At 39.3% G+C, this 21383-nt stretch overlaps 1 protein-coding gene across 2 annotated transcripts; it reads left to right on the forward strand.

Moving 5' to 3' along the window:
- The first annotated feature begins 1731 nt into the window (after positions 1 to 1731).
- Positions 1732 to 19267, forward strand: LOC137255235 (retinol dehydrogenase 12-like). 2 transcript variants are annotated; one of them, XM_067792672.1, is made up of 8 exons: positions 1732 to 1851; positions 8545 to 8743; positions 9452 to 9623; positions 13805 to 13924; positions 14745 to 14906; positions 15015 to 15176; positions 15483 to 15926; positions 18136 to 19267. In XM_067792672.1, the coding sequence occupies exons 1-8, from the start codon at positions 1838 to 1840 to the stop codon at positions 18210 to 18212; spliced, it is 1350 nt and encodes a 449-aa protein (XP_067648773.1). In that variant the 5' UTR covers positions 1732 to 1837; the 3' UTR covers positions 18213 to 19267. The 2 variants fall into 2 exon arrangements, with proteins under 2 accessions (XP_067648773.1, XP_067648774.1); XM_067792673.1 differs by lacking the exon at positions 1732 to 1851 and adding an exon at positions 3605 to 3716.
- The last annotated feature ends 2116 nt before the right edge of the window (positions 19268 to 21383 follow it).

Raw genomic sequence — 21383 nt, forward strand, 5'->3', positions numbered from 1 at the left:
ATGTGGAGAATCGAACCCGGTTCTTCGGCTTGAAGAGCGTACCCTTTAACCACAAGGCTACCCAACCACTCCTTTAATGGAGACAAACCCAACATTTGTATGGAACAATGATGTGATGACATTACTGATGATTTTCGATATGAAAATCGTGTTATATATAATGTCTTATATTAACTGTTGTGACATATTTATGATTTGTTCTTGTTTGCCATTTGCCAGACTCAGCAATGTTCCAGCTATATGAGAGAGAGAGGGGGAGAGTGAGAGAGAGAGAGAGAGAGAGAGAGAGAGAGAGAGACCCAACACCCCAACATATTTACAGTCTGAGATATATCAGCACTGTTGCTTTCGTAAAATGCATTGGCCACCACAAAAAAAGGTTGTAAGAGAATTTTTAAAACATAGTAGGCCATATTAAAATATATGTTACGAAATACACTTTTGTCCCGTAAGTAACATTTTTGTTTCAAATATTTAATAAATTTAATGATAAAGACGATTCATACTACAACTGTGAGTGAGTGATTTGTTAGCGTCACATCGGCATTTTGCCAGCCATATCGTAAAGAGAACAATCTAGTTTATTTCAATGTTAAAATTAGTAGAGTAAGAGCTTCAAAACCTGTCATCGAAAGAAAAATGTACACTGTCGTAAAATTTAATCACTTTAGATAGTACCAAAATAAAATCCAACAACAGAAGGTAGCTCCCCATTCCAGGGACCATGGGGACATATTGAACCTTTGCTACCTGCATGCACCCTAGCTAGATTTACACCATCCCTTCAGTCATTGGCGATTTGATTAAAATTAGTCAGACTTTAAAATGCACCTTTTGTGAGAAAAAAACACGTTGTGTGAAAAAGTCTTTGAAGGAAATGGGACGTAATATACATGAATGGTGGCGGTATGCAAATTATCGAGTCTGGGTAACAAAATCCAGCTATCAATAGCATCAACATCGATCTACGCAGGTAGGATACAATGTCGGTGAGCCTGACCACCCAATCCTGTTAGTCGCCTCTGACGACAAGCATGGGTTACTGAAGATCAGTTCTAACCAAGATCTTCACCAATATCCGAACATGACGGTGAGTGAGTGAGTGAGTTTGGTTTTGCGCTGCTTTTAGCAATATTCCAGCGAAATCACGGCGGGGGACACCAGGAAATGGGCCTCGCACATTGTACCCATGTGGGGAATCGAACCCGGGTCTTCGGCGTGACGAGCGAACGCTTTGACCACTAGGCTACCCCACCACCCCCCCGAACATTATTGGTTTTGGTTATGTGGATATATCATTTATTCATAATATCCAATTACAAGTTGTTCAGTATGGCTTGCAGCAATGCAAGTTTGGATTATTATTTACACCCACACCAGGTATATAGACTGCTTATAGACATGTGTTTAAACGAACGAATCCAATCTCGAAGAGTTGGGTTAGCCCAGTGGTTAAAGCGCTCGCTGAAAATCCGGGTTCGATTCCCAAATGGTTACAGCGTGTAAAGTCCATATCTGGTGTCCCCCTCCCGTGATATTGCTTGGATATTCCTAAATGCGGCGAAACATTATACTCACTCAAAGCGATGTTATATAACAGATGTGGCAAATATATAAATAACTCAGTCCGAGCGACCCAGCTAAACAAACAGGCCACGGTTAAGGGTTGTTGGCCTAGTTTATACCGAGACTACCTGCCTTGATTACCAAACATGTGTCAATATAGAGAACGACAGCAGTGAACGCGGGCTGGGCATTCACTGGATTTACTTACCTGTCGATGAACGTACCGAACAGAGTTTTCTAAGTGTCCTTCATCGGCTTTATTTTGTCAAATATGGACGGAGAAAGGTAAGGATCAGGGGTGGCGACATGGCGACGAGGAGGTGAAGGGTCGTTAGTTTGTCAGTGACGTGGAGGTAGATTCACAGGGGCTTGTATTGCTGAAAATAAAACATCCTGGGTCAAACAAGCCTACACTGATATTCATATGCATAACAAGATGTATATGGATATCAGTGTATGCTTGTTTTCAGCAATACAAGACCCTGTGGGTAGATTGAAACTGTTGCCTATCTTTGGCGTATCGTTTCACTGCCAAATAACTTTTAATAAGCCATAATAGTTTGTGAGGAATACATACACCGTTCTTTGTTTTGTTTGATGGTCGTTTAACGTTGCACTCAACACGACTCCATCCCTATCATCTGTACAAAATCGAATCTTGGCCAATGATTGGTGTGATCAACAACGATCAACCTGCTCTCAAGGACAGACGATCTCGATCGTGATCGCCGATACTGACAACTCGATCTGCATTTTCGACCCATATGACTAACGACCCGCTCGGGACCAATCTAAAACGGTGTCCCCTCAACCAGAGTAAGGTTGTCGTTTTGTTTGTTCGCTCATTGTATAACGCTACTCAGCAATATTCCAGCTATGTGGCGGCTGACTGTACATGAAGAAGTCTGGGCCAGATAACCCAGTGATCGTCACAGCGTGAGAGTCAATCCTCGCAGCTTCGATACGCCTCTTATAATTACGGCAAGCATGGGCTGATGAAGGACATTTCTAATTCGTATTTTCACGGGTCCATCTTTTGCAACGATACTCATGCGGGTCGTTAATATATGGATTACGTGTCACTGCGTCATCGTTGTCGTAATCAGTGGTATCAGAGCTTTGCACTGGTGGTGGTGGTGGTGGTGATGATGATGATGATGATGATGATGATGATGATGGTGATGATGATGATGATGATGATGATGATGATGATGCAAATGTTTGGTAATATGAAACGTATATTTGTCCTTAGCAGGGTTTAAGGTAGAATATAGTTTTACTTTAGATTGACTATCATTTGCTGAGATTTGAATAAAATGAAAGTGCTTTCGGTCTTTATGAATAACCGAGGCATGTGAATGAATGAGTGATTGGGTGAGTTTGATATTACATCGCTCTAAGCAATATTTCAGCAATATCACGCAAGAGGACATCAGAAATGGACTTCACGCAGTGTAAGACGAGCGAACGCTATAACCTCCAGGCTAGCTACCCATCGTCTGCATGGTAAAAATGTCATACTGACGTTAAAGCACTCCAACATCGTATACACAGCCGTGATGATATTCACGTCTACCTTACATTACAATATTCTTATAAAGGGAGCAATACATATATATGTCCCTCTGACAATACTCATTTCATAATGTCTGTATTCATTGTCGCCGCGACAGGAATGTTCTTAAAAAGGAAAATAATCAACAGTTATAAATAAGTTACTTCTCCCTCCCCTAGGTAGTCCTATTTTTATATCGTTAAGTGGTAACTTTAGCTTATAATGTTCAAAGTTAAATGGGTTGTTGCCTTATTAGAAAAAAAACAGAGCGTGGTTTCCTAATCCAGTTCACTCAAAACGCTTTTAGTGTTAAGACCATCCTGGCGATCTCTGCTTAACTAAAATCGATATTTGCAACCAATGGGTAATTTAAAAAACTCCAGATTTTCATTACTATTCAATATCAATAAGAAAAGATTGTGGGGGGCGAGGCAGTGCCCCATGGACCAAAGGGGGGTAACTGTGAAGTAAAGCCTCGTTCAGACATTATAGTTCTACGGCCTTGACCTCTCAACAATATTTACGGTCATCGGGCGGGAAAGAGGCATTTTGCACGTTTACTGTCACGCTTTTCAACGTGTTAAAGAAAATTTGGGTGAGTTTACTCTTTTTAATTCATGAACGATAATGTATTACTATCCTGTTCACTTACTATTGGCTGCATGTTGCGTTATTTGTAGTTGAAGGAGGTGTTAAAAGATTTCATTCGTCTGACAGTTGTGATCGACTTACTCGGACTGCGAAGTGACTCGCACCGACAGACCGACCGACCCGCCACACCATGAGTGCTTGTTTGTTTACGTGTCAGCGCTTCATCTTTTATGTTTTAATTTAATCAATCGATGACAATGTAACTTCTTCCCATCAGAGTGTTAATCATATGTTAATGACAAGCTCTGCAGTCTGAGATGTAGAAAGATCTATTTTTAGATCAAGCTAATTATTTCTGATACAGCTGACTTTTCAAAATTGTATTCGGAGACATGTGGGTATCGTTGATTCATTGTCAAACGAAGTTTCATTACATTTCTGTTTCATTGGTTTGGATGGGTATTGTTTTGAGTTAACTAATAAGTAAATAATATATGACTGGCTTTGCATCATACTGTAGCACCTGGTGAACCACAGCTACATTTGTTTACATGGGCTAATGGTTAGTTGTGAAACACTACTTGAAATGGTTTTTCTCACTTCATTGTTGATTTTCACACTCCCATTTCTTGAAAGTATAAATTCAGAGGAGAAATTGCTCTCATAAGGATGAACAGAATAAATATAGGACTAATGAACCCCACCCCCACCCCCCACCCTCATTTTCCTGTCATCATTTCCTTGTGATAAATGAGGCTCTTGATGGGGGTACTACAAGTCATTACTCAGTTGTGGGGACTTTTTGGTTTATCACCACACTGGGCAATTTTCCAGCAATGTTATCATTTTTGCTTGGTGAAAACCTTACTTTAAAAGAACCCCGGCTTTTACATTGAGCCTAAAATATAATACATCTTTGTCATAGTCTATGCACATGCAGATCATCAATCTCTGTACTGAAATATAAACATCCTGTTTTGCTTTTCCAATCTGCTCTAAGTATAGAATTCTTTTGTGTCAGTGGATCTGTTTTTAAGGATCCGCAGGTTGTGTTGATATGTGTATGTCATATATTTTCATTTGCCAGGGTGAACTTGCTCTATGTGAAAGTGTTGTGCATTAAAGCTGTTTTGACTCTCTCATATTCTTTCAGACCTCCAGATAATTTTCAAGCTGCTGAGTATTTACTCCCATGTCTGTTTATGTATTAGTAATTGCATTTTTTTAGGAGTAACTGGTGGGCTTTGTATACTCCCATTATCCTAAAGTTAAACGTTAAAGAATTGAGTACATTTGCACAGTTTCTAATCCTTAGACCCGTGAAGGTCCCGGGGTAGAATAGGCCTTCAGCAACCCATGCTTGCCATAAAAAGCGACTATGCTTGTCGCAAGAGGCGACTAACGGGATCGGGTGGTCAGACTCGCTGACTTGGTTGACACATGTCATCGGTTCCCAATTGTGCAGATCGATGCTCGTGTTGTTGGTCACTGGATTTTCTGGTCCAGACTCGGTTATTTACAGACCGCCGCCATATAGCTGGAATATTGCTGGGTGCGGCGTAAAACTAAACTCACTCACTTCTATTCCTCATTGGGTAATCAACACTTCTAAACATAAAAAATATAAATGCTTCTCATTAATTTCGCTCGTTTAAAAACATTCAACATGCAAGTTATGGGACTACTACAGTAAACTCCGGACAGTGGCCACGGCTATAATGGCATGCGTATGTTATAGGCATTGTTTGCTAACGCCGTTGTAGAGTTTGGGTACAATGACGAATTATCATACGCAAGCCAGTTTAGTTAATTGAGTAAAGTACTCAGGGTATAATAGACATAATGGGTTTTAAGTGATTAGTATGTGTTTTTGGTACTCCCAGTTTTGTAATTAATTGAGGAAATGTGATTTTTATTGAGTAAAATATACAAATACGTGCCTTAATGGGAGCTCTGTTCGGTGAATCGAACCATAGCCCTTCATGAATTCAGTTCATTACTCGTGATCACCAGAACCAAATATGAACGAATATGTATGGTTTTTTTTAGGAAGTGTGTTTTACTTGAACCCCTATGTCCTTTTCCAAAGTGAGATATGCAAGAATGGCATTTCAGTATTGCAAGTCATTTTAGTTTGCCAAGGTCACACATGGGACTGTCGACTGAAACTAGTTCATACCAAATCTGAGTGGCATGACATCTCTGGTAATTGCTGTGACAAGTTAAGTTTTTGAAATGAAAATATTTTGTTGAAAAACGTTCATAGTGAATAAAAAACAATATAATGAAATGGAACCCTGAAGCTTTCTTCAGTTTCAGAAGCTAAGGGAATCTAGACTTGCATGGGCTTTCTTGGATATATTTGCTTCAGGGTGTGTATGACAGACTACATATTGTGCATCAGTCACCTGACTACAATATTGTATTCATGAATAATTATTCATATTTGTTACCCAGTATTCATAATACATATCGTGATTCGTATTCACCACGTAGTGTGTTTGTTGCAGCCCTGTTTTGCTCCATACAGACATTGTAAAATACTTGACTGGTGACTTATGTTGAAGAAAAATTGGCTTTTATGATTTAGTGATGTGCTTTACAGTTGTCCCTATGATAAGTAAGAAAACAAATGATTTTTCACCATGTCAAATAACTGTTTATTGTTTTAAATGACTTTCTACCTCAATATTGTATTTGTAAATATGTTTTCATATTCATTGCACTAAAGTTGCTGTACAATATACATATCCAGGTCACCTCATAGTGTATTTATGGCAGTTCGATTCTCTACTTTGGTAAAATTTCTGGTGTCCCCTGCTGTGATATTGCTGGAATATTCCTAAAAGTGATGTAAAACTAAACTCACTCATTCATGGCAGCCCTAATAAAGTCATTCCCTTCCCACATTGGTTACTTAAGTCCCTACATATGTCTTTTCTACTACAGCCATAATCCTGGTTCTTGTAAAACCCCAAATGGCAAAAATTCGCAACAGGAATTATCTCCCTTCTTTCTATCCAAGAGCATATGTTATATCAACTTAAATCCAACATGGCGGCCAGCATGGATCAACATGCACAGGCTAGATTCGGTATTTCATGTTTATCTGAAAACGAGAAACTAACAATAGAGTGCAAGAATCAATTGACGAGATGTTTTTGTTGATGTGACATATAAGACATTTAATGGCTAGCTTGGTTGTTGTCGTCGAGGAAGGCGATAGAGATGCCATTACATCATTGCATGACTGACTTCTGTTTAGAAGAAACGTTTGAGCATCGTACAAGGGAAAAAGTTAAAAGCTTTCCCAAATGATAGAGAAATTACTGAATCCATGCAAATGATCACTTTTGAAACAACATTGCTGATTGCACAATTGTATCTGATTGTAACCAATCACGAATCCTGGACACTCGTACCATGAAAGGGCTGTATGAGAACAGATATGACCTGAGTAACCTCTGTTGGAAGAGAATGTAATCAAGTAATTAAGTCTGTGCTCATGGTTACAATGGGACAATTTTATTGATTTAGCCTGAACAGTATACCCCATCAGGAACCTGATAAATGGCTTGTGATGAATATGTATACAAGGCAGAAACTGTGTGGTCTTCCTTGTACATGATTAAATGCATGACTGCAGTTTTGGGGTAACTGGGACCCTATCCATTCGTAACATTGCATCGTTCACAAGCCAGTGATAACGCTTAGAGGTAAATAAGCACAACTCAAAAATCATTCAGTATCTTTCAACAAAACTTGCCTGATATATATTAAACAGGACCTAAAGTGGTGAGCATAGCTATTACAACAATCCACATCACCAGCTCATTTGGATTTGGCTTCATTTTTACTTGTATCACATTTTGACAGTTGTCGGAGGTGTGGCCTCATTGGTATTTACTACGGGTCATGTTACTTCCAGAATGTATTGTTGACGTTATGTTATATGGATCATCTATTTCTGGTTGCTTCAGGTTCTTAAACTTTCAAGTTTCAAAGTTTATTCTACAGTTTATTTGTTTTGGTACCCCAGTATTCTCATAATCTTAATCACGAGTGGGATAGCCTAGTGTTCAGCAAGAGAGCTCAGGGCTCGATTCAACTTTTAAGAGAAGTTAACCTACTTGCAGCAGTGTTCATAAATGGTGTGCCAAAGTAACAGGACATTGCACCAGATGTAACCTGAGATAACAGCCTAGTTGCATCAGCCAAATTTTATTGCAATACGTAATAAAGGAAATGTACTATTAATATTTTAAATTATTTAAATGTTTTATTGAGACGTTGGAGTATGGAGTTGCACCTGGTGCAAGTTAGTCTGAAACTCTAATAACTAGGTTGCACTTTGTGATGTTGGGTGCACGTAACAAAGCACTGAAGCAACATATGTCATATTTGTGATTTCACTTTCTTAGTAAAGTACAAATTCTAGTACTTTTTTGGTTGAATCCCATCTGGCATTTGAACCCGCACCCTCAGAGTCAGGCACCTAATCGCCAGCTCACAAAGTCAGCTGCCTAGCCCGCTCAACCTCCGCGACTTCCACAAAACTGAAACTGGTAATCTAGACTTCATACTTTGTGTACCCCTCTGATAAGTGTAAACTGGCACGGCTCCCACATCTGAAAGCTATTTCATGATGCCAAAAAACTACTAGAATTTGTATTTCACTAGGAAAGTGAAATCCCAAACATGACATATGTTGCTTTTGACCACTTTCTAAATGAGGTAGTAGCTGAGGAAGTTAAGAACTGTGATACATTTATTGTAGAGGAAAAGCCTGCACTGCTCCTGGAATTGAAAACTTGACTATTGTTGTGTTTCAGCTCTGACACAGTACCCACAATGACTGGGCGAGTTATCATTGTGACAGGAGCCAACTCGGGGATCGGGTTTGAGGCTGCTAAGTACCTGTGTGATGGGGGAAATGAGGTGATACTGGCTTGTAGAAACGAAGAAAAGGGGAAAGCAGCCGTTGGGAAGATTCTCAAGGCTAACCCCAATGCTCTTGCCAGCTTCATGCAGGTAAGAAGTTGATGCTTAAATCAAGTAGGATTATCTTTTATTCCCTGTGGGACATATATTATGAGGATCTGGGTAGAGTTGGTTATCTTGAGATGACCCAGTCGATGTCCCTGACAACCTCACACTTGAAAACCGGGTTAGAATTGGTTTTCAGTGCCCATGCTTGTTGTAAGAGGTGACTTATGGGATAGGGTGATCAGGCTCATTGATAGGGTTTACACATGTCATCGTATCCCCTTTCTGCAGATTGATGCTCTTTCTGCTGATCATAGGATTGTCAAGACCAAGCTCCTTATTTACACCCCTCATCATAGCTGGAATATTGCCGAGTGCAGCATTCAACAACAAACCAGCACGGAGCAACAATGTTCATTATGTTTCACAGACAACACCAGTTCTGATTACTTTTAATATCTACACAGCAAAACATTTTTTCTTTGTCTTGATTTTGTTGTTTAATGCTGTGAAAATGTGTGAAGCCAATTTCTGTCATCCCCAGCCATGTTATTGTTGGAATACTGCTGAAAGTGAAAGCTGTTTTAAACCATAGTTACTCCCTTGTTCACTCACATTGCCTGTTTGGACCGCTCATATCATTTTCATGGGGTTCTCAGAAATCTTAGTGAAGATTCTGTTTTGAATCAGGCAAGATGTTATTGCATCATGCATGGAGAAAATGCAAGGTGAAACAACGTAAATGTATTGCAGTTGGATTTGGCGGACCTGTCCTCTGTGCGACAGTTTGTTGAGGACTTTCACCAATCAGGACGCAAGCTTCATGGCCTTATCAACAACGCTGGTATCTACCTGTATGGCAAGGACAACAAGCGATACTTCACTAAAGACAACTTCGAACTCTCCATGGGAACAAACCACTTAGGTATGACTATTTGTTTCCACTTGCAGCAGATTTATTAACTGGTTCGGTGCAGGGGTTAAAAAATCCCATCGCCCGACGCCTGAGACAAGTCACTTTTCGTTTCGGGCAATCAACTAATAGTATCTTTCTTGTCCGTGGTCTACTAGATAATTTCCACTTACAGTTTCAAACTGCAAATAATCTTGGATTTCATTTCATATCTGCTGATAATGAAGCTATGAATGTTCCCAATAATAATAAAGTAGAGCTAGTAGAGAGTGAAATTATCACTCACTCTTCGATGAATAGTCCAGTAAACATTAACATCACTCATTGTGTCATAAAATCAGAGCAAGTGGAATATTAATCAGGACAAGTTACTTTCTTGAAGTCACTTGCCCTGTGGCAAGTGTCTTTTCAACATATTTTTGAACCCCTGGTTCAGTGTCAGATATCTCTAACAACTGTTATGAATATGATAATTGTCTTCCTTATCTGTTTACCCGTGAAGAATTGATCTTCAGTAACCCATGCTTGTCATTAGAGGCGACTGGCAGGAGCAGGTGCTGATGCTAGCTGACTTGGTTGACACATGTCATCATAACTCAGTTATGTAGAGTGAGTGAGTTTAGTTTCACTCCTCACTCAGCAATATTCCAGTTATATGGCGGCGGTCTGTAAATAGTCGAGTCTGGACCAGACAATCCAGTGATCAGCAACATGAGCATTGATCTGCGCAGTTGGGAACCGATGACATGTGTCAACCAAGTCAGCGAGCCGGACCACCCGATCCCGTTAGTCGCCTCTTGCGACAAGCATCGTCACCTTTTATGACAAGCATGGGTTGCTGAAGGCCTATTCTACCCCGGGACCTTCACGGGTCAGTTAAGTAGATAGATGTTCATGATGTTGTTCACTGGATTGTTTGATCCTGGCTCAATTATTCACAGACTGCTGCCATGCACCTGGAATATATCTGAGTGCAGCGTAAAACAAAACTCAGTCGCACATTCTTTGTCTGTTGCAGTCAGATTCCATCTTTGTAGATTAGCTCTTTTGAAAAATCAAACTGACTGTACGATTTTGCATTTCTTTCTTTCTTCAGTTTTAAGGATTGAGGACATTTAGTTTCATCCGTTCTTTTTATCAATATTTGAGAGTGTTTGCTAACAAGCAATTCAAAGCATGTACACTGAGACACATCCGAATGACATTGTCTGGTAAATGGCTGGTCTGATCAAGTTAAGGTTGTTTCTGGCTAACCTGACTGTTCATGTAGATATTTAATGAACAAAATTTCAAAACACTGTATTTGATGGTTTTTGTTCTTAAAATCATATACATTGTCATGTGTTATAATGAGTATTATAGAGATTGTTATCCCCCGGCATGTAATGCGGGGGGATATAGTCGACGCCTCGTCTGTCCGTCCGTCCGTAATCATTTTGTTTCCTGAGCATAATTCAGAAACCGTTCAATATTTTTTTGACCAAACTTGATAGATATAGTAATCTCAGCCAATGGTTGTGCCTTTTGCTATTTACAGATTTTTGGCATTTATATTTTTTTTGTTTTTCCATGGAACATTTTGGTGTTATGGTGGGGTGGGCTTTGTTTCCGGAGCAGAACTAAAAAACCGTTCAATATTTTTCTGCAAAACTTGGTAGATATATCAGTCTGAACCTATAGTGATGACTTTTGGTATTTACAGGTTTTTGTGGTTTATTATTTTCTTGGTCTCCATGGAAATGTTTAAGGCATAGTCTCAAAAGTGAGAGGTGTGTTTCGTTTCCGGAGCAGAACTCAGTTCTAAGTATTTGTCAGTAAAACGTAGTAGATATGTGTTGCAGACCCCAGAGTGGTGCCTTTTGCTATTTACAGGTTTTTGTGATTTAATTATTTTCCTGGTTTCCATGGAAATGTTTTGGAATTAGTCTCAAATTGGTGGGGTGGGCTTTGTTTCCGGAGCAGAAATCAAAAACCATTCAATATTTTTCTGTAAAACTTGGTAGCTATATCAATCGGAACCTAAAGTGGTGCCTTTTGCTATGTACAGGATTTTGTGATTTATTATTTTCTCGGTTTCCATTGAAACGTTATGGACCTAGTCTGAAAAGTGAGGTGTGTGTTTCGTTTCCGGAGCAGAACTCAAAAAGTTCTTATATCTGTCAGTAAAACTTGGCAGATATGTGTGACCAACCCCAGAGTGTTGCCTTTTGGTTTTTAAAGGTTTTTGTGATGTATTATTTTCTTGGTTTCCATGGAAACATTTCGGACTTAGTCTCAAAATGAAGGGATGGACTTCATTCCCAGCGCAGAACTCAGAAAACCATTTCATATCTTTCAACAGATCTTGGCAGGTATATGAGAGAGATCTTGAAATTGTGACTTTGCTGATTACAGATATATGGCATTTATAATTCTAATTTATAAGACTCTCGTTCATGTTAGCTAGACCTGGTTAGTAGCCAATGTTCCAGGAAATTTGGTTTCATATTCTGTATTTGATGCGAAAAACATGTCATGCTTTTCTCCAGTGGGCCACATCATCGAAATTGGCGTCACCTGAAGTGGCGAACTGTAGTTTCCTTTGATGCAAGCCAGTATTGCGTCACGATGGCAGTGTGAGAGTGTGGCTACGATGCAGGGAGCATTTTGTGGATGATCTGAACATAATGGTGTAGGCTGCTATTGCTTTCAGTCACAAACTAGGCCCTATGCTGTTCCAGAATAATGGTGGTAGAAGAAATGGTGTAACATTATTCAAGTGCTGAGACCCTTCATTGTGCCACATTTTGGTAGTCATGGAAACCGTGTCTTTCAACCGGACGACACGCATGCCCAAATTGCCAAAGCAACTAGAGACTTTCTCTGTCAACACGGCATACAAACTCTTCAATGGCCTGCCCTTTGTCCAGACGTAAACCCGATAGAACACTTGTGAGACGAGATTCAATGATGTGGGAACTAAGACCAACAACTGCAGCTGAATTCTTTCAGCCGTATCACCAAGTCCTGGCACAAGTTCCTCAACCATCTCATCCACTCCAAGGACAGACGATGCTATGCTGTTGTCAACGCTCAAGGAGGCCACATACTTTATGGACTTTCAGATCATACAGTCGTGGCACCTGTGACCATTGTCACTTGTAATTGTCTGAAATTTGTCTTCAAGTATTAATGATCATATATGGCAATATTTAAATCTTTCTGTCAATTATTATGTTATTTACTTGAGTTTGAATTAGACTGATTACCAATTTAAAAAAGTGAATGTTTATTGTGTGGTTCAGTGAATTTGAATAATCTTTTAGTATCATGTTCGGAAATGAAGAGTGCTGATTTTGTTCATCTGGGGCCAAATAACAAAAATCTTGCTCTGCAAATTACACCTCTTCCTTTTGCATTTTTTTTATAGAAAAAAATGCAAACTAATCACAAGTTTTATCAGTGTATATTTAGATAGATAGATAGATAGATATAGGATATTTATATAGTGCACATATCCACACACTAGTGCATGCTCAAGGCGCTGGTATTTTTCCCTCGATCATTGGATGTCAGTCTCAACGGCACATCGTAATTCAATTTCAACTCCCCGGGGAGTATACAACTCTTGCTGCCAGTAGGCGCACCATGTTTATTGTGGCTCTCTCATCCTAACGAGGTACCCATTTGACGGCTGGGTGGACTGGGACACATAGTCACAGCTCTTTGTCCAAGTTTACTGCACGTTGCTGTACCCGCAACTAGGTGTATGAAATGTTCATGTGGCCACCATCTGGTCATATACCAACGGATTCGTGGGTTCTTTTAAGTGCACAGGGTTGTGAACTGTACACTAGGGGTTGTGACAACACTGAAAGAGTCTGCACACTCTAAAGGTTTTTACACCCGGTCACAGGTGGGCTCCTCAACCTCGCAGGATCACTATCCTGGCGCTTTAGCCAATTTGCCAATTCGCCCACTGTGCCCCCATTTGTTTACTCAATCCATCTTGTGGCCATCATGTCGACTTTCTCTGTCAGAATGACCTATGTCCATCGGTGCCCTGGGAAAACAGTGTTGTCTGAAAGCTTATATATTCATACCGCTTAAATAGAAATGGGTTGGCACCTGACTTAAAGAGGTCGGGTAATCAGAAAAACAACTTTTACTTTTTTATGCCTGGTTGATATGAAGTATGTTTGCTGTGTTTTCAGGTCACTTCTTGTTGACGAACCTTCTGCTGGATGACCTGAAAAGGACAGGTGGTGACACAGGAGACTCCAGGATTGTTGTCGTGTCATCAATATTGCATGATGGGAACTTCCGCAATAAGAGTTAGTAATGAAAGATAATGTAAACATGACAAGTTTAGTAGGGTCTCCAGGAAGGAGCTTCGCATTCAGAGCCATGATTTGAGAGATTGCTGGACAATGACATTAAATCCAGTTCAGCATGTTGAGGGGCCTGCAAGCCACCTTTGGTCTGTTTGGATAATTTCACTGAGGGTAGTTTTACGCTGCTTTTAGCAATATTTAAGCAATGTCACTGCATGGGACACCAGAAATGTGTGTCACACATTGTGCCCTTGTGGGGAATTGAACTCATTGCGTTTGGTGTGATGCCAGAACTGTTTAACCCTGAGACTACCTCACCACACTTTTACATTTGATGAAGGGTTGCTACCCATTTGGGGATTTGAACCTATTTCTCTCTGGGTGATGAGCAAACTCTTATCCACAAGGGTATCTTAACTGTGCCATATGCGTTTGATGAATCTGTGAAGATCCTGTTTGGAATGGCTCCTCAGTTACCTATGCTTTTTGTAAGAGGCGACTAACAGGATCGGTTGGACACGTTCGCTGTCTTGTTTTACATGTGTTATCGTACCCCAATTACTTAGATCAGTGCTCATTCTGTTGATCATTGGATTGTCTGGGCTAGACTAGATTATTTACTGACAGCCGCCATATACACTGAATAGCAAAAGAAACACATTTTTAAGTAGAAGACATAAACATTAACGTTTACTTTTGTGAGATTTAATTTTTTCGAAACCTTTAGTTATTTTGCTGTTCAGTATATTTGGAATAGTGCTGGGTGTGGGGTTAAATGACAAAGAAACAACATTTGATGAACAAGTGGTTTTACTTTCAGATCTCCCTGGCCTTGACCTTGAAGATTTGTTCCTTGGAGGAGCAGGGAAATACACTAGTACCCTGGCTTACAAGAATTCCAAACTGGCCAACCTGTTGTTCACCTATGAGCTGACGAAGAAGCTAGAGGGCTCTGGCGTTACTATCAATGCCCTGTGTCCAGGTACGTTATGTGTTGTCAAATATTTTAACATTAATCCTGGCTTGTGTTCTTTCATCTTCATTGTGGATGATCTGAGACTAAGTTCAATTAGTTGTTTTCTTTCTACAGGGTTTATCCCCTCTACTGATCTGGGGCGGCATGCATCAGCGCCAATGAGGTTCTTCACACGATACGTCCTTGATGGTATCCTACGTTTTACCAAGGTCACGCGTTCAACAGCACAGGGTGCTAAGGCAATCGTTGAACTTGCTACGTCAGAAAAACTGAAAGGTTAGAATATTGATTTTTGTTGCTATGAAAACACTAAAAGTTTGTAGAAACCTACTTTAATCCGAAGTTCAACAGGACAGTGGTGTAGCCTAGTTGTTAAAGTGTTTGCTTGTCACCCAGAAGACATGGGTTCAAGTCCCCACATAGGTACAATGTGTGAAGCCCATTTCTGGCGTCCCCAGCTGCGAGAATGTTGGAATGTAGCGTAAAACTAAAACTTACTCACTTGCTCCTTCCCTCACTTTTACCCATCACTGGACCTGTAGATGCAAATGATGTTTTTAGAAATTCTCATATTATTTTCAGGGGTGAGTGGTAAGTTTTACCGTGACCACGCTGAAGTCGATTCATCAGCTGAATCAAAAAATGAAGAACTGGCCCAAAAGTTGTGGGAACTTAGCGCTCGCTACTGTCACATGGAAGGATACGAACCTCTTGATGCACCAGAGCCACCTATTGAGGAACCGGCCGCTGCAGCCACTCCGGCTAAAAAGAAAGAAAAAGAAGAGGAAAAGAAGGAAGAGGCCGAGGCCAAAACTGAAGGTGAAGGCCAGGGTGAGGTTAAAGTTGAGAGTGAAGGTCAGGCAGAAGCAGCAGCTGAGGCTGCTGTCGCATCTGTGGAGGATGTGAAAGAAGAAAAGAAGGATGAGGAAAAGAAAGATGAGGAGAAAGTTGAAGAGAAGAAAGAAGAGGGAACAAGCAAAGAGGAGGAGGTTGTCAAGGCCACTGACGCTGAACCTGAAACGAAAGGTAAAGATGACTTGTATTCAAAGTATACTACTCACACTTTGCTGACAATCACAAAATTTCACCATTTTACTTAAACGTAGATTTATGACTGGAAATAGTTTCCATTTAAAACTGGATAAATAACAATATGGTTAATTTTATAACCTTATGTACAATCAAATCTTGTCAATCCGACCTCTGTTTACCCAACAATTGGATTTATCTGAAGCTTTTTTTTTGCAGCTAATTAAACAGAGATAATTTTGTCTCATTTATTTAGTCTGACATCCTTGTTAATCCGACAGTTTGCTGTAGAACGGATGATGTCGGATTAACGAGACTTGACTCTACTTGATGCATGAATAACCATAGAAATGGCACAAATCATGCACCAATCAATCATTTTGCAAATCATGGAACGAGTACATGACGAATGAACAACACATGTCAATAGCAGGTATGAGATCCACAAGATGCAGTGCCATACTGAAACCTATGATCTATGCTAACTGTTAGCTTAAGCATGTTAAGTATTTAAACCAAATTTGATAGTTTTCCGTTGAATCCATGTTTTGATCCTTAGCAAGGTGTGGGTAGTATACAACCGTGACATACGACTTTCAGAGAAGTCAAATGTTGCAGTATTTTACTCCCAAAGATAGACAGCCAATGCTCACAATCACATTCATTCCCAAACCGTCTTGCCAGTAGACTCTTGAAAATCCAGGTTAGAATTCTGCAACTCATGCTTCTCATTAACATGATAAAAGGCAACTAATGGGATCAGGTGTCATGCTCATTGTAAACCAGAAGTCACTGTGTTCTGTAATCTGATTGGTTGAAAAACATGATCAAATGGTATTTGATTCCTGGAAACTGCAAGACTATTCGCTGCGTATTGACATCGCAAACAATTGTTTTGTTGTGTCATCAACACATCACGTTTTTCAAATCATATTGTGACGTAAAGTTAAAATGACGCCACAAATGAGCAACTCCAGATGCTTCCATGGGAACCAGCTGAAACGGCCAGCTGATGACACTTCACTCCTGTGCCCGTATTCGATGTAAACGAGAGCAGACAGTAAAACCCTGTAGTTTACTTTTTTGTCTGCAATGTCAACAAACATCATGTGTTGGTGGAATGCCACTGATATCCAGAAATCCTTACATATTATACCAAAAATCTTTTTGTGATAAATTTCCGATTGCGTTAAAATGAAAATATAAAAGGAAAAGGGAAGGGTATATATCATGACGTTACAAATAGGAAAAAAATTTGTCTAAATTTTTGCTTAGTTAATGATTTATCTAGGCAAATAAATGTGTAAGCCTAGATATTATTTAGAAATTCACTTATTTACGTTGTAGTCATATTACTTGAATAATATGATAAAATGTAACATTCATATTTAAAAACAGTAGGATTAGACCTTTCAAATGGTGTATTATATGTAGGAGTAATAATGATTTATGAGCTAATATTTTCCTTGATCAACATTGTCTTCCTCTATGGCCTCAGAGTGCCTGGGAACTCGGTGTCATGGCAGTGTATGCCTCTGGTTGACTGGTATTGTCTGAGGTAAACAACAACCAGCATAATATTGTAAATTGAACATTGATCAAAGAACTTGAGTATGGCATCTTGGAAAGACATCAGTAATAGAAGACTGTTAGAGTTACCTCCCTTATGTCAGTCACTTAGCACAAGCACTTTTGTTTACAGAATCAGTCTTGAATGTGAACACTAAGATGTGGGCAGTCCCTTGATTTAATTTTTGATTTTTCTCATGAAAAGAAACTGAAACTATTTCAGCTTGTTTTTGTTTCATGTAAACTATACATTTATTTGGGGAATGACTTCAAAAGGGACAACTCATGGAGAAGGAACTATTGCAATTGTATTGCAATAGTGGGTTGCAATAGACTATCGCTGTCCCAACAACATGCTGCAGTAGACTATGGCTGTTGCTATAGTTGTTTCCCTCACAGTACTCATCCCTACTGAAGGGGCGGTGGGATAGCCTAGTGTTTATTGCGTTCGCTCGTCACGCCGAAGACCCGGGTTCGATACCCCACATGGGTACAATGTGTGAAGCCAATTTGCTGGTGTCCCCCGCGGTGATATTGCTGGAATATTGCTAAAAAGCGGCGTAAAACTAAACTCACTCACTCACTCACTCATCCCTACTGAAAATTCATTGAAAATACAATCATGTTGACATTACAGGAAAGGACGTGGATGTTGATGTGGAGAAGAAGGTGGAGACAATTGCTGCTGCTGACACTGCTGTAGCTGCTCAGTAAAGCTTGACAAGACTCAGCTCGACCAAGTGTTCTGATGACAGGGACAAAGACTCTCTCCCAGTTAGCCTGTCAATAAGCTTTCATATGTTCGGGGAAACTTCAGAAGCATGTCACTTGTAAAAATGGTAACCAACAGTTCATAAGCACCAAGTTATTTATGGGAAACACTTCACTAAATGTTATATATCTGCATTTGACGTTGAGCAGTTCCTCGTACACTTTGTTAAGACAGGAATATTTGGCGGTCTTTACACTTGAAATGCGATACCAGAAGGACCACTTGCCTATCTGTACCAAGGCTTCTGTAATTTTTACCTAAATCCTGAGACACCAAATCTTTGAACTTTGAATATATAATTACATCATTATGCTAGACTTTCTCCAAATCACAGTTGATGTAGCATCCCAATGAATGTTGTCATAGATGAACAATAATATGGGGCTAGTTGTTCATGCACCTGTTGTTAAATGTTTCCTTCAGCAAGACCTTGCTGACCACCAAGAGCCATTGTTACAATCTGCTCTATGTTGAAATATCTATTCCTCAGAGGTACAGTGTCTCTGATTGGTTGTTGTCTTAACACTCACATTACTCATATTGTTGATCAATATTTGTTGATGCTGACAGGGAATTAATTAATGTACTCTGAATGACTTTCGGTCTTCGATATATTGCTCCTTTTTACCCTGACATTTCTTACATCTAGTCAGGGTTGACGTCTTTGGAAGTTGAACGTGAAGTGTGATTCAAGTTCCAGTACCTCTCAACATCTTGCCATTTTTTTTATCCTTATTTGTTAAGAAACCCAAGAAATCCAAAGTACCAAGTTCTCTGTAAAGCAGTCAAGACTAAGAAACCCTGAATACCTTCTAACAGTGTTTCCGTTATACGATGTATTCCAGACATTTACTTTCACACATTAGAATATCCGCTATTTCGTAGGTTTTCGGTCTTGGTGTCTGACAAATATAAAATCAATTTCCTTATTACCTCTGCCAATTTTATTCCTTTATGGAAAAGAGATGTCATCATTCAGATGTTGTCAAATAAAAAATAGCAGATTTCCAAAGCCCCATGCTAAAAGTAGCGACATTGACGCGTTGCTATGTACACTGTACATTTCAAGATCTCATGCACAATGGTAAAACTCTAACCTGGAGATTAAAGTGTTCACTCAACACCTGGGCTGCGATTTTCGCAGCTCTCTTAGAGCTAAGATAGTTGTAAGTGCCATACATAAACATTAACATTAACTTTCTTAGGGTTAAGAGAGCTTTGAAAATTTAGGCCTTGTGTTTGATTTCCCCTCAAGGTTACGATGTGTGCACCCCACTTCTGGTGTGACACCCCCTCCGTGATATTGCTGGAATAGTGCTATAAGTGGCATAAAATCCAAATCACTCACTATTATGGGTGAATGTATCACAAAGATGTAATCAGTAAACATTGGTGAAGTTTAGTTTCACGAAGGGAAGATTTTTTGCCCCCAAAATACAAGTAAATAATTAATATTCATATTGTTTGCAGTTAACACCAACCATGACATATGCCTTTAATTGAGGGTATCGTCACCCAATCATAGCTATTGCTTATTTTCTACCAATGTTTGAATTAAGTCTGAACAACATGTTAATGAATCTGAATATCAGACCATGTTCATTTTATTTTGTAATTTGTGTCAGTATGTTGAAGATCTGATTAGAATCTGTAGTACAGTTTCCTGTTAAATGTGTTCATATGATGAGACTTGTTGAACAAGGGATGTTTCTATATTGAATTGTAGCAGTGTTTGTAAAACACAAATGCACTAGTAGGAATATTTTCCTCTTTGCTTGGTGCTGTTCTCTAATAGGGGTGAAACGGTGTCCTCTTACCACAGAGAGGGAGCATTGCAGTTAGTGTTTGTCCTTCTCCTCAAAGACCCCAGTTTGATTCCCCACATAGGTACAATGTGTGGAGCTGATTTCTGGTGTGCCCTGCCATGAATAATGCTGAACTATATTTATAGACAAAGTAAAACTGCAACTCACTCATGCACTCACTCACTCACTCACTCACTCACTCCTAACACGGTACAGTACATATTGTGGTCTTAGGCCTTCAGTTTGGTATGTGAGACATGATCAAAATCCAGAAAATTCTCTGCAGGAGTCAAACCTCGATAGATTTTGATAAAATGATTCACTTTCTAGACATTTCAGAAAAGGTTACACAGGTTAATAAAATGACTACAAATATTCCACAGTTCCAGTAATACCATTATCCCGTTTCACCCCTGTTCTATAGACTGTATTTGTTGCCAGCATTTGTCACTATTATACTGCACACTTAGCACTTTTATATCTTCACAGATTTATATGTTCACATTGACTTTATACACCATTAGTAGTGCACATTATTGCTGTAACCATGGTAACTATTGCAGAGTACCTGACTGTTGGCTTTCATGGTAAAGCTCTTATACCACTCAGAATTAGTTAAGGAGCGTGTGATGCTTTCATCATGTTGATGTTACTATGGTTAATTTTTCTTGCCATGCGCCACCTTGTACTTTATAATTTTTATACTTAAACTGTCATTGTAGTAATTGTGGTACTATGAAGGAATTGTCCTAAATTTCTTTTGAGTAGTATATTTTTGTAGCAATACATAAGTGTCGTAAAACTGAATATGATCAGTGTCTGCGTCTTTCATGATGCAAACTGTACTTAATATTTGATTACATTACCACACGTTGATGAAAGCTTAAATATGATTCGCAGCGATACCATCCACCAAACAGTTCAATTATTCAATTTTTCAGATGGGTTCTGGGGCTCGGGGTATCACTGTCTTTAAAATACTACTATGTGTTGGATAAGTATATCATTTATTGACTAGTGATGGTCATTGTTTTCTACAAATATATCTGTCTTGCTGTCACAATTTACAAACTTTAGAAATTTTCCCTATTCGTTATATTTAGGAATTAAAATTCACTCTGCCCTATATGTTTTGTAATAAAGTATTAGTTTTGCCCTGAACTGTTATGATTAAAGCATGAGGATGACAGTCAGAGTTTTTTGATGTTATAATAGTTCAGGGCAGTCAACTATACTTGATTACAAAACACATTGGGGTAGAGCAAACATTGCTTCTTTTCTAAGATGTCAAATTTAATACTTTCTAAG

Source organism: Haliotis asinina, chromosome 11 (genome assembly GCF_037392515.1).
Source record: "Haliotis asinina isolate JCU_RB_2024 chromosome 11, JCU_Hal_asi_v2, whole genome shotgun sequence".
NCBI lineage: Eukaryota > Metazoa > Mollusca > Gastropoda > Lepetellida > Haliotidae > Haliotis > Haliotis asinina.